General features: G+C 41.2%; 4 protein-coding genes across 4 annotated transcripts; 2 read left to right on the top strand and 2 right to left on the bottom strand.

The window, feature by feature from the left end:
• Positions 1-29: 29 nt before the first annotated feature.
• On the top strand, positions 30-2,011 carry LOC146582220 (SLC35A4 upstream open reading frame protein-like). Its single transcript, XM_085293042.1, has 3 exons — positions 30-400; positions 723-821; positions 1,814-2,011. The coding sequence occupies exons 1-3, from the start codon at positions 386-388 to the stop codon at positions 2,009-2,011; spliced, it is 312 nt and encodes a 103-aa protein (XP_085149168.1). The 5' UTR covers positions 30-385.
• A 516-nt stretch (positions 2,012-2,527) lies between these two features.
• Positions 2,528-3,901, top strand: LOC146582219 (putative UDP-sugar transporter protein SLC35A4). Its single transcript, XM_085293041.1, has one exon. It carries the CDS (start codon positions 2,530-2,532, stop codon positions 3,505-3,507), a length of 978 nt encoding a protein of 325 aa, XP_085149167.1. The 5' UTR covers positions 2,528-2,529; the 3' UTR covers positions 3,508-3,901.
• A 209-nt stretch (positions 3,902-4,110) lies between these two features.
• Positions 4,111-7,371, bottom strand: LOC146582218 (uncharacterized). Its single transcript, XM_085246063.1, has 7 exons — positions 7,173-7,371; positions 7,027-7,092; positions 6,795-6,921; positions 6,589-6,713; positions 5,788-5,907; positions 5,451-5,618; positions 4,111-4,281 (listed from the first exon to the last, which is right to left on the bottom strand). The coding sequence occupies exons 1-7, from the start codon at positions 7,236-7,238 to the stop codon at positions 4,111-4,113; spliced, it is 843 nt and encodes a 280-aa protein (XP_085102189.1). The 5' UTR covers positions 7,239-7,371.
• A 2,778-nt stretch (positions 7,372-10,149) lies between these two features.
• LOC146582217 (uncharacterized) lies at positions 10,150-11,787 on the bottom strand. The gene is made up of 9 exons (XM_085246051.1): positions 11,761-11,787; positions 11,586-11,631; positions 11,434-11,501; positions 11,302-11,352; positions 11,059-11,187; positions 10,901-10,975; positions 10,732-10,814; positions 10,518-10,628; positions 10,150-10,291 (listed from the first exon to the last, which is right to left on the bottom strand). Exons 1-9 carry the CDS (start codon positions 11,785-11,787, stop codon positions 10,150-10,152), a joined length of 732 nt encoding a protein of 243 aa, XP_085102177.1.
• Between the last annotated feature and the right edge of the window lie 1,248 nt (positions 11,788-13,035).

Genomic DNA, 13,035 nt, shown 5'->3' with positions numbered 1-13,035 from the left:
CGCAATTGTTTTCCGGTTAAATGCCTCTAGAGGGGCTACAGTAGAATAACAGGGTAGAGAGTGGCTTTGAGTGGGATACATAAATCGGACGTATTTAAAAATTAAATATTCCCCATAAATCCCAAAGCCAAAGAAATGCATTTGAAAAGTTTAAATGACGTGCATCCTGACAATGATTTTCATAACTTTGCACGACAGCGATATGGAAGGGAAACTCCAAACTTTTTCTAACCGTACTTTCTCATACGCCTGCCAACAGCACCAAATTTCCATTTGTATAACTAACGTATTGCAAAGCATTGATTTCCAGGCTATACCAATCGAGCGGACAAACAGCTGCAGCACAGACTTATGAGCCGAATGCCGATTAACGCACCGAGCAAAAATGGCGGATGACAAGGTTAGTGAGAGTGTGGTCAGGCTTTATGTTGTGCGCTTCATCGTATGTTAGCGACTGCTAGAACAATAAAATATATTTTTCTGTTAACAGCGTTTATTTTAACAGGGTAGGGATCACTTTTACATGAAATTGTTCGGCTTTAGTATTACCGCTTGTAGCTGTGATAACTTCGACAGAAGTGTGGAGTTTGTTGGAAAAAAACAAATGTGCTCTTCGTAAAACCGCTGGAGACAAGTTTAGGCTGACACCTGTCCTCGGGTAGATTAATTTCGAACTATCATATCATTTCTAATGGGAATTTGATTAACTGCTTTTATTACAGGATCCTCTGAAACAGTTAAGAGATCTAACACAGCTCAAAAATCAGCTGGATGAGATCCAGAGGCGAGTAGAGCACGAAGTATCTGCAGGAATTCCCCAGGTAAGTTATTACAAGTGTCCCAGATAAGTGGTCAGTACCTTGAAGCACGTTCTCCTTGTCTAATCTTGCTGTAGGAATATACAGTCGGTGGCCACTTTATAAGGTATATGATGCTATTACCGAGTTGGATCTTTTCTGTCTCCATTCTTTATGGCACAGATTAAACAAGCTACTGGAAACATTACTGACAGCTTTCCCCCCCCCCCCCCATCTTGACATGTAAGCATCAGATTTGTTGATCAAATGTCACACCACGTCCCAAAGGTGCTCTATTCCATTGAGATCAGCTGACATTTAAGTGGCATGAACTCATTGTGGCTTTCAAGAAACCAGTTTGACATGATTTGAGCTTTGTGACATCAGGTTTGAGATACTTTGTCTACCTGTAGGTAGATTTTGTCTGTAATAAGTCATCCATTCCCCACATTTTCATCAGAGACACAACAGATAAGTATAGTTCAAAATACCGAAAACAAAACTGACAATAATTTTGAGAACAAACAGCTTGTCGGACTGGGGAAACCTAAATAGGTGAGAACCGAAAGGAGCGTGTATAGAGGCGTGGTCCCGCTTCTGAAATTCCGATACTTAATCTCCAAGACAAGCTCACCTAGCACCAACAATCATGCCACATTCAAAGTCACTTAAAATCACCTTTCTTCCTTACCCTGATGCTTTGTTTGAACTTCAGCGTCTTGTCTTCACGACGTCTATATGGCTAAATGCACTGAGTTGCTGCCATGTGACTGGCTGACTGGATATTTGTGTTCATGAGCAGTTGAGTGGGTATACCTAATAAAGTGACCGGAGAGTGTATATCATTGTAAATGTAAAGCATTTCCGTTAGCAGTTGTATTACGACTGATGAATAAAAGTGAATACTGGTCACTCATTCAGACTAACGGAAGCTAAATTGTGATTGTGGTCTATGCAGAATATATATTTACCCTTAATGAAATATCTTCATTTGTGTATATTGTTTTGCCTTGTAGGGTGGTTCAGTGTTGGGATCGCCATTTTTGAAAGGCTTTTTGGCCGGTTATGTGGTGGCCAGACTACGTTCATCTGCCTTCCTGGGAGTACTGCTGGGAACAGTCACTGGCATGTATGCAGCGCAGAATTATCAAGTGCCCAACATTGAAAGGACCTTTAAGGAGTACATGAACAACTTGAAGAAAGGACCAAAGTAATCTGGGATGACTGTTTGTCTTTCCAGTGACTTTACAGAAGTACTACTCTTGGAGTTCCCGGCTCGTGATAGATCAGGACTTTTGCGTAGACTGAATTATGGATGTAAACATTTAACTCAAATTTTACTGGGGACTGAATTCTTGCTTCTTCTTTTTTTTCTTGCATTTTTGTTGTGAGGGAAGTTACATGCTACTGTTCCACTTGCATCTGTCCAATGTTAACCCTGACCTTGAGCCTTTATATTTCATGACCTGTCTTAGTTTTGGTCCAGCTGTTTACACCTGTCAGATTTTGAAGTAGTCATATAAAAACAATTGAAAATATTTCCTACATCTTTATTGTTCAGCTAAAACATGCTACATAGAGAAATATCTATCTATTGTGCAATTACCATTTAAATGGCTGTAATTTGCTGCTTGTCATTTCAAAGTAACCTTAAGTGGGGGGGTTGATGCACTTTAGCAAAGCTTGAGGTTCAGATTGTTGGAAAATAAGTATTTATTGTGTGTCATCGATTATGATTGTGATTGATAATGTGGGGCCCAGTCCCCCAGCAAGGATTAAGAGGCAGTTGGTGAAAAGAATTAGGTGGGGGTTTCTCCTGGGGCTTATGGTTCTCATCTATGGTTCTCATGCACCACTCATCACTCTCACTAAGGTAGATGGTAAAGTCCCTTTTAACCCTTCCTCGTGTGTTGTAATGATTGAGTTAGCTAAACTGCTCATCTCTCTGATGACTCTTGTTCTCACTGGTGGTACATCAAACTTGTGTGCTTTTCCACGCCTTGCCTTCGTGGCACCCTATGCAGTCCCTGCTATACTTTACGCCCTCAACAACAACCTGGTTGTTCTGATGCAGGCCTACATGGACCCAAGTTCATTCCAGGTACTGTCAAATCTTAAAATTGCCTCCACTGCCCTGCTTTACTCCCTCTGTTTGGGCAAGAGCTTCCGGCCTGCTCAGTGGTTAGGCCTGGGGCTCCTCATGTTTGCAGGCGTGTTCCACAGTTACAGTAACCTGGATTTGGAGGAACCTGAAAAGGGTGAAGCTGAGGAAGTTGAAAGGCTTCATATCACAGCCTGGGGGCTTTTCCTTGTGCTGGTGTACTGCTGTGTTTCAGGGCTGGCAGCAGTTTACACAGAGGGGATACTGAAGAGCCAGCAGCTTCCCCTGAGCCTACAGAACCTCTACCTCTATATATTTGGTGTGGTAATCAATGGACTGTCATCTTTTTCCTCTGCGGCAAGTGACAAAGGCTTTCTGGAAGGCTACTCGTGGGTGGTTTGGGTTATCATTGCAGGACAAGCAGCAAATGGACTCCTGATGTCTGTGGTTCTCAAACATGGCAGTGGGATCACCAGACTGTTTGTCATTTCCTGCTCCATGCTGGTTAATGCTCTGTTGTCTTGGTCCACCTTAGGTTTGCAGCTGACTGCTTTATTCCCAGTACCTGTTGCTATGATTGGATTGGCAGCTTACCTTTACTACAGATAGTGCAGTCTTTAATAAAAGAACCACCAGCACAGTTTGACCCCACAAAAGCTCTCAGTGGAGGCTACCTAAACTTTTGTTTTTTAGGGTTTTTTAATGCCTTATCTTCCATCTGAAACTTGAAACTCTTCTTTTTTTTATTTGGATTCAACACGTGTTTGTGACCATATTGCTCATACCTGTAAGTCATGTTGCCTAATTTGACTTTACGATTGTTGTTACACTGCAGTAAATTCAGATCAGACAGTAAACAAATGTTATATGGAGTGAATTATTTCCGATGACTGCTGCTATTTTTTTTTTTTTTTTTTTTTTTTTATCACCTTCTCTGCCAAGAACAACATCAGAGATAAAGTGTTATGCAGTGTTTTAATAACCAATAAACTGTCAAAAAATAGTTTTTTTATTTGACATTTATTTCTCATGATTTACAGTCCGCACACTGCTGCGTAAAGACATTCAAGTCACACATTCAGTGTTGACGGGGGATCAGCCATGGGATCACCTTGTGCAGCTAGCATATCCTTCAGTTCTGCTGCTGCTGTTTAAATAAAAAAAAACATTTTTTTTAAGCATTTAGTTATACAACCACACATCTAGCAAAGGTTACATAATTTCAAACTGACATTTACGGAGTTGCTTATTCTCTGCCTGCAGCTGCTGGTTCTGTGCAGACAAGTAGATGGCATCCTGCACCGCTTCCAGCAGCACACTTCTGTATCTGCCCTCTGAAATCTTTCTCTGCTCTTCGCCTACCTGACGAAACACTCTGAACACCTAGGGAGATAACAGCAGGGGGGCAATGTAGAAAGGATATCATTTAGTAAAGCTTTATACAAGTATTTTTATGAAGCAGCTAACAAAGTCATTTTATATAGAGCATAGTCTTCTCTTTAAAGTCAAAACTGTCAAACTGTGGTCTTGTAAGCTGCCTTACAAGCTGTTAACTTCAAAAACTCATCTTCTGAGTATGTGTGGCTTTCTTTCTGTGGATTTCTCTGTAGGAATAACCTACTCTTTTAAATGTCACGATGGTCTGTCTCGCTTGCATTCTTAATTGCCATGTTTATAGCAACACACAGCAACACTAGGCGAAATGCTTAATAATTTTAATGTAAGTCTGAAGTACTAAGAGCAGGAAAAGATGCAAAATATGAACTTTATATACGTGACTCCTCCCTCCTCATACAGCTGAATCAGCAAATATCATCACTCGGGGGGGATGTGTCAGCGCTGCATTATCCATCATCAGAGTATTACGGTCTATGGCAGTGCTTCCAAATATAAATATGTGATGTTTACTGTACATAAATCCTAACGGATACAGGAATATAGTAATCAACCATACAAAGATACATATTTTTAATAAAGTTATACAGTAAATTTAATTGCTGTTAATTTGATTAACTTTCCATAAAACATTTACAGGCAAGTTCATACGCATGTTTACAATAACTTGTCATCACTATGTGTTGTCATGCCCTGTGATGACCTGGCTGCCTGTCCTGAGTGTATCCCCCACCTTTCATCAAAAGTTAGCTAACAGGCGCTAGGATATAGATACTGTCTTTTGAGCTAAAGGGAAATCTTGTATTTGATAGCTCAGCTACTATAAAACTTGTTGCACATTTTTAAATCAAAGAGTTAAATGTCAGCTTGTGTTTTACGCAATTGTAGTTATCGAGAAGAACAATATTTACATGCATAGCTACGACCTCTCTTAAATAATCTGGAAATCCAGACGAATTGATGACAGCTAAAAATTTACACATGGTATTGATTTCCAAGACTGAGTCACAAATTCTGATCGTCCTTATGAAGATAGAAATGTAACTTTGGTGTTTTTAATTTCAGAGGCAGTTCAGGCAGACATGAGTTTGCTGAAAGTAACAAACTGATTAAATGTGAATAAGTCCTGTTATTTGAATCATGGTTATTTCTCCCACCTGCAGGCTCTCCTCCCTGAGACAGTGCAGCTCTGCTCGGTGTCTGTCATATTGATCCTGTAGCTCTTTTTCAGCTTGCTGGGCCTCGGCACGCAAGGCCTCTATCTGCAGTACTAGGACCTGTCTCTCTCTGGTCAGTACCAGCAAGTCCCTCTGAGGACCTTCTTTCTAATACAGGAATGCACAAACCATAAAATTATTCAAGAAAATAACATAATTATACAGTGAATTCCACTGCCTGCCATAAATCCAGCCTTGCATTAATTCAAACTGACTCAGCAACCTCAGTTAAGATGGATCACAAACAGAATAGTGTTAGTGTATCTCATTATCTCACCGGTAGGTTTTCCTGTGCCAAGTCTCTCTCCATCTTCTCCACCTCCTGCTGAATTAATCTCCCATGATCCTCCTTAAGTTGCCTCCTCCGTTCCTCTGCTTTGTTGTATTCCAACTGAGACTAATCATTAAATTGGCAAAACAAATGCCGTTGTGTGGGCTGCCCACTCTTGTGCACATAAATAATTTTTAGATGGTGAAAAGATTATTGATTCAGCCTTGTTACTGCATTATCCAACCACATGCATGGTTTTGGAAAATGCCCAAACCCCTTTTGTTCTTGCACATTTTAACATGTTGTCGGAAAACCAAATCTGGACGTCAGGTTAAAACCTAGAAGTCCAAGAAATTCGCTGTAGACTTGCGTCGATCGGGGCAGGAGTGTTGAACATCTTCCAACATTTCAACTGTTACCAGGAGCCAAATTGAAGTGGAAGCTTAAAACTTTGATGAGTTGGTGTTTCAACCGAAGTGAGCTGAAGGTCAGCATTACTCCAACATCATGCCTATAGAGAGGCTAGATGGAAGCTGGTCGTGCATAAAAGACAAACACCTACTTGCTTGGAGCTCACTGAAAGGACTAAGTTCAGATGTTTCAAAAAAAAGAGGAACACTGCTCATCTCATCCCCAAGGAAAAGCATTTCAGTGGCAGAATCGTGCTATGCATATGCTTCACTGCAGCATATGTGGGACTATATTCCCCATCTACATCATAGGGTATTCAAGTAGTGAAGGGGTCTGAGTATTTTCTAAATGATCTGTAATAAATTAGAGTTTGTAATGCCAGATGATGTGCTTTACTTGTTGACAGGCAGGGGAATTCCCAGTAGCAGCTCCACTCTTGAGTGTCTCCTCCCTGAGAGCCTCCTTCAGCTGCTGGATTCTCGCTACTCTCTCCTGGACCTTTTCTGCATTCTCTTTACCTTCTGGGAATATGAGAAACAAACAGAATACGCCGGCTGTGGTTAGCCATATGGAACCGTGACTTTTGAATCTGAGTATTTTACCTGTAATATGTTCTTCCATTTCCTGCCTCAGCTGGTCCTGTAGACATTTCATTGTATCTGTACCCTGCCTGCTGTTGGGGTGATGATCTCCAGAAAACAGCAGATTGCTATTTGAGGTCTTGCAAGTCTGCCAAGTAATATAAAACATGGAGCTCATTTTATTGTGTTGAAGACACTTTGTGTTCTAGTTTTTGCTACACTTGTGAATAAATGTAATAATTCGGATATAAACCTTTATTTTGACTTTTATCTTTTCTGATTCTTCCCGTCTCTTCTCCCATGATTGATTTTTCACCATCTGTTGTGGTGATCACAGCACAGACTCAAACTCATTATTTGGGAAGCATTATTTTCCATGAGGCTGATTTTATGAATTACCTGCAGGTTTTGCGTGAGCTCGGCCAGTTCGTAGATGCTGTGAACTTCACTGTCCCCCTGTGACATTATCACGCTTCTTAGATCAGTGATGCTGTCACGAATCTTTTGCTCAGTTGCCCTTGGACTCCAGCAACCAGTGGTGGGCTTAGTTGCAAAACCTCTCACTTTCTGGGCCAGATTTAAAGCAGAAGGTGTCTCGTTATCTAGAAGACCTGAAAGAAGGAGGGTTATTTTTGTTTTGTAAATCACACATGCATATTTATTTCTTTGTATGTTGATGTGGTGTAGCTCAGTACCTTGAGGGTTAATGCAGTAAATGAGGACAGTCCTGCTATTTCCTTTTAAGGCATCATTAAGCAAATGAGGCAGGAGGCTCACACTGATATTAGCAGCAGGATTTGGGATTTGGTCCAGGACCTTCAGCAGTGGGTTCACTCTGAAAATATATATCAAATATCACAAAGTGGATATGCTATCCAACCATCCAGTTATTTATATATATATATATTTTTGCCGTTAATCTGGGTTCAGGTCCCAAAGATGCCCAGACCTCCCTCTCCCCATCCACTTCCTCCACTTCCTTCAGGGGAACACCAATACATTCCCAAGCCAGCTGAGACACATAATGGGCCTGGATCTGGGTCTTCTCCTGGTAGGACATGCCTGAAACACCTCATTCAGAAGGGATCCTAGTCAGAAACCTAAACAACCTTAGCTGGCTCTTTTTGATATGAAGGATTAGCAGCTCTACTCGGAGCTCTTCACCCTGTCTCTAAGATATCAGGACATAATATAATATAGTAATAGCATATAATATCATATCAGAAATTAATCTGGGTATAAAATCAATACATAAAGATATCTAGGCCTTTACAGGTCTTTTAAAATGAGGTAAAAACAACTTGAGCTGAATTACAACACATGACAAATGACATCGTATTATTATTATTTTATCAAAAAACTAAGGCAAAATGCAAAGGAAGTATCTGAAAAACTAAGTACACCATCCACCCATCTTCATGTTGCAGGGGGAGAAGACTTAGCAGAGAAGCCCACACCTCCCTCTCCCCAGCTTATCTGAAAGAACACTGAGCCAACAGAGAGACATCATCTCTCTGGCATGTCCTGGTCTGCCCCGGGGCCTTCCCCTGGTAGGACATGCCTGAAGCATCTCACCTGGGAGGCATCCAGGAGGCCTCTTAGTCAGATACCTGACTAACCTCAGCCAGCTCTCTTTGATGTGGAGGAGTAGCGGCTCTACTCTGAGCCCCTCCCAAATGACTGAACTCTGCACCTTACCTCTAAGGGAGAGAGCAGCCATGCTAAAAGCCAATTCCAAATGACCTGCTGAGATTGAAGAGGCGGTTTGTGTTGTGTTCATGCTCTAGCACACCGACATAAGAAACCATGCTGTAAAATGTAGAATTAATAATTTTTAGCTTGAATAAAGCTTCTACTCATAAAGAGAACTGATATCAAAAAATTACATTTCTGAGGCAAATGCTGTCCTCCCTGTTGATCTGACCTAATTAACAGGACCATATAACTGCAGACATTTTTGACTCATCGCAGCCAGAAAAGTACAGGTTTTACTAATGAGGTGAAGGCTGCAAGATACTTCAGGCAATCACTCTAGTGTACTGCGGCACTCGCATTGGCATACTCCCCTCACATACCCAACACCCTTTTAATCATGCTGGTATAAGCTGTCAGTTCCCTGCTCATTCTTTCACTGCCTGCCTGTGAACACTGCTTTCCCCAAAAGCTATGCCGCTACTTCCTTCCATTGTTACTGAACATATTTCAAAAGGCCATCCCCCACCCCAGCATCTACCTGTAGGCTCTGAGTCAAATTCACTCCCTGTTGAGTTGGATATGTTTTCTTGTAGAGATGAAGATCTGAAGCTGGTTTGCTGAGTGAAATAACATTAGTGTCATATAGATTTTTGTTTGCAATGATGATGGACAGGCTGACAGATGAGGTCAGGCAGGAGTGTCCTTGGACTATAGTGTTTGTAGGCAACATTGTGGTCTTTAGTGAGAGTAGAGAGCACGCTGGATGAGGTAGGGTTAGAAGCAAGACAGAATACATGTGTGTGAATAAGAGGGACACCGGTGGAAAGGTGAAGCTGTAAGGAGCAGAGGTGGTGAAAGCAGATGAGTTAAAAAAAAAAAAAAAAAACTTGGTTTGTTTCAACCATCCAAAGAGGTGAAGAAGAGGCAAGTGGAGTGAGCGGAGACAAGGTTCAGGGGTGGTAAAGAAGTGAAAGGGAAGGTTTACAAGATGGTAATGAGACCTGCGGTGATGTATGGTTTGGAGGTGCTGACACTGACATAAAAAAGACAGGAAGCAGAGGTGGAGAGTCTCAGATTTTCAATAGAAGTGACCAGAACGGACAGGATTAGAAATGAGAACATCAGAGGGACAGCTCAGGTTGAGTGGTTTGGAGACAAAGTTAATGAGGCAAGGCTGAGAGGGTTTCAATATGTGCAGAGGAGGGATTCTGCATAAATTGGACAAAGGATGTTGAACATTGAGCTCCCAGATGGGAGGGAAAGAGGAAGACCTTAGATAAGATTACAATCCAAGGGATAGTGTGAGACGGGGGGCAGATGATACACTTTGGCTACCTTAAAGTTGTTTATAGGACAGATATAGAATCACTTTTGACTGGTGTAGATTTGGCCCCAACATCACTCTATTACAAAAACACCTACTCAGAAAGTCACAAGAGGTACATTCCTCAACTACAAGAATCCATCAAGAAAAGCAGTTGTTCCTACAAGAGGATTTTGTTCAGGAATAGCAATATATACTACTTATCTCCTATAATCTATGCCTACAGCCAGAGGTAAAATAAATAAATAAATATAGCACATCTCCCTCCAGATGATGACCACAATCAGAATAATGCTTTATCAGTTTGTGGTAGATCATTTCAAGTTCCACTTGCCCATGTAATAGAGATCTCACTGGCTATGTCACTGACCCTCTGAGGTCAGTCCTACTGGCTCCTCCTGCCAGGCTGAACAGCTGAAATCTGCTGCGGCAGACATCTGACTCCACCTCCTCTGGATGGAGTTTCCACTCAACAGTCACCATGAACAGGGAGCTACATCTGAGAGAAACACAGCATAAACATTTGACAAGTTCATATGGAAATTTATGAAAAAAAGGGCAAGCTGACTGACACCGTGCAGAACAACTCAATCATAAAAGCCAGAAGTAAATTTTTTATCGCTCAGGCACTTGGATTTATTGCAATTAACCAATTTAATGAATGGATCCAAAGTGATTTTGTAAATGGATTAGAGTTCATAAAAGTTGTGCGTTGTATGACCTACCGGCTGGAAATGGAGCCTGTGTTCGCCTTCAGTGTTTCCCTGCATGTTTCGTACAGGTTATAAGCGTCTTCAGCTGAACGCACACACACTTCACATAATCCTCCTATGAGACTGAGAGAGAAAAGCAGGCATGAGCATATATAATACAGCTTCAGTGTGTATATGTTTTATATGAGGTCTTTGTTTATCATTAAAATGCAAAATTGTGACACACCTTCCAAGCGCTGGATGTGTTACAGGTTGTAGAGTCTGTCTGTTGAGGCTCAAGAGATCCACTGCACTGCCGTCTGGATAAAACTGACATTGAAAAACATTAGCTGTCATCATGTGTTTTATTGCATCTATTATCCTTTGGGGCTCTGCTACTGAATACAAGGACAAACCTGAAGGGATGACACAGAGATGAATAACTCGCCTTTCACTCTTGACTCCATACAGCTGAACAGGTTAGCCACGACCTACAAGCAAATCAAGGGTATGATTGAAAATATAAACACATAAAATCTGCAAATATTAAATGCAGTTTTGTTTAGAGCTCCACCTGTCTGATGACACTGCTGTCAATAAGAGCTCTCGTCGTCTCTGTGGAGGCTCCACATATCAGCAGTGCTGCGTTACACCCACTGGACATGTACTCGGTGAGAGGCTGCAGGAGCTCAGGGTGAAAACTCTGCAGATTTACACTCAAGTCTTTCAGTTTCCAGCCATCAAAATATCAGGTAGTGAAAATATGTGCAGTGGAGCAGAAAAAGGTTAAAATAAGAGGTCAGGAGCTGTTTTGTACCTTTATGCTGTCAACAGTCACGACTTGGTCGAAAGAGAAGGCCTTGGCTGCCTGTTTGAAAGAATGTAAGCAAGCTTGAAAGCAAATTAACAGATACTTTCTGAAGCATGTGTGTGAAGTCAAATGACTTACCTCATTATTTGATGATTTGTAGTAAACACTATGTCCTTCTTCATCAATAACAACAGATTCTTTACTCTCTGTGCATTCAAAACCGAGTTACAGTCATTCTCCAGTGACAGTATAGCAAATATACAGGTATACTGTCACTGTCCCAGCCTTACCTGGTTTTGTTGTAAGTACAACTCCCACTCTCACTGCGTCAGCTCCCTAAAACATTAAAGATCAATGACAGAGACTCCAACAAGAGTGCCTTTAAATTCTGCATTATTCTGATGTAAATATACCCCTGCTTTAAAAAGATGCTATTTATATACTGTGTAGAATATGAATACTCACAGGTGCATCCATGTTAACAGTGGCCATCCTGCGTCTGACAGCCACTGGCGCACCTGGATTTCATTTCAGATGGATGAATTATTAATGATCCAGAGGCTACTTCCACTGGTGAAAGTGAGCAGGGTTCTGTTACCAAGACGGACAGAGCGGTCAGAAATGGGGTCACTGATCAGCAGTACTATCTTTTTAGGCAGGGAAAAATAAAATAGGATTTATGAAGACTCGCTCCATGATCACATATACAGTTTGTACACACTAGAGAAATACAACAGCTGTGACAGTATAATTAAAAACTCATTTGTCTTCTATTGCCCTTTTTATGAGAAGGCACACTTTATACAAGGGTTGTAAGTTAAATAATGGCTATACAATGGTTATACCATGGTTAATTATTAATTGCAAGAACATGCTGCTTGTGTTTTACTGACTTAACCTTGTAGGAAACATAAGGGTGATAGCCATTATTTATTTGAAAAATTGGCCATATATATAATATCCATTGGACCCAGTATTTTGAGTTTATTATATTTCGGTTTAATTCTGCTTCATGGATTGTTTTCTTTTTCTCGTAGTGATGATGATTATTATTAGTTTCTTGTTTCTGTTTATCCGTGCTTAAGGATTTGTTCTCGGTTATATCTCACGTTTAGTTTAGTTCAGGTTCCATGTGTCATTCTCTGTCTGTCTGTCTCTCAGTGTAAAGTCTGCGTGCTTGTTTAGTAATTCATGTTTCCTGTTTTATTGTGAAAGTCTTGTCTTATGTTAGTGTGTGCAGCTTGGTTCCCCCCGTCTCGTTAACCCTGATCTCTCCCAGCTGTGTCTCCCTCCTGTTGGCCATTTCCTGATTACCACCCTGTGTATATTAGCCCTGTGTTTTCCTGTGCTCAGTGTTGTGTCGTACCCTCAGACCCTGCCTGTGTGTTCCTGCTTGGTTTCATGGTTGGTTTGGTTTGGTTTTTGTTTCATGCCAGCAATAAAAGCTGTGGTTTTAGTTACATTTCGTCTCGGAGTCCTGCATTTGGATCCACATTTCCACCTGCCTGCACACAGAGCCCTGACAATAGCAAGAAGGCTCCTGGTCTGGACTCCATCTGGGAGTCCAGACCATGAGTTTCCCCGTGCCTTTGAGGGTTTCTTCCAGGTATTCTGGCTTCCTCCCAAAGACGTTCACTTAATAATTTAAGACTCAATTGGGAGAGCAAAAAAGATCCACAAACTCTTTTAATAAATAGTTAATAAGTTGTCAATAGACTTCTCCTCTACTCTGGATGGATT

This window comes from Mchenga conophoros, linkage group LG2 (genome assembly GCF_057382185.1).
Source record: "Mchenga conophoros isolate Kocher_MC1m ecotype Shallow Benthic linkage group LG2, M_conophoros_male_GT1.1, whole genome shotgun sequence".
Lineage (NCBI taxonomy): Eukaryota > Metazoa > Chordata > Actinopteri > Cichliformes > Cichlidae > Mchenga > Mchenga conophoros.
Note: the sequence above shows the minus strand (reverse complement) of the source record. Positions and strands in the feature narration are given on the sequence as shown.

What these genes read in the sequence shown, in the direction of transcription:
- LOC146582220 (XM_085293042.1), top strand. An exon ending in TATCTGCAGGAATTCCCCAG is followed by an intron (nt 822 to 1,813) that starts GTAAGTTATTAC and finishes TTTGCCTTGTAG; the next exon opens with GGTGGTTCAGTGTTGGGATC.
- LOC146582219 (XM_085293041.1), top strand. Translation starts at nt 2,530, where the DNA reads ATGATTGTGATTGATAATGTGGGGCCCAGTCCCCCAGCAAGGATTAAG.
- LOC146582218 (XM_085246063.1), bottom strand. Translation starts at nt 7,238, where the DNA reads ATGTCACAGGGGGACAGTGAAGTTCACAGCATCTACGAACTGGCCGAG. An exon ending in AGCTCACGCAAAACCTGCAG is followed by an intron (nt 7,093 to 7,172) that starts GTAATTCATAAA and finishes TCACCACAACAG; the next exon opens with ATGGTGAAAAATCAATCATG. An exon ending in TCAGGGAGGAGAGCCTGCAG is followed by an intron (nt 4,282 to 5,450) that starts GTGGGAGAAATA and finishes TTATCTCCCTAG; the next exon opens with GTGTTCAGAGTGTTTCGTCA.
- LOC146582217 (XM_085246051.1), bottom strand. Translation starts at nt 11,787, where the DNA reads ATGGCCACTGTTAACATGGATGCACCT. An exon ending in CTGTTAACATGGATGCACCT is followed by an intron (nt 11,632 to 11,760) that starts GTGAGTATTCAT and finishes TTAATGTTTTAG; the next exon opens with GGAGCTGACGCAGTGAGAGT. An exon ending in TGACTGTTGACAGCATAAAG is followed by an intron (nt 11,188 to 11,301) that starts GTACAAAACAGC and finishes GTAAATCTGCAG; the next exon opens with AGTTTTCACCCTGAGCTCCT.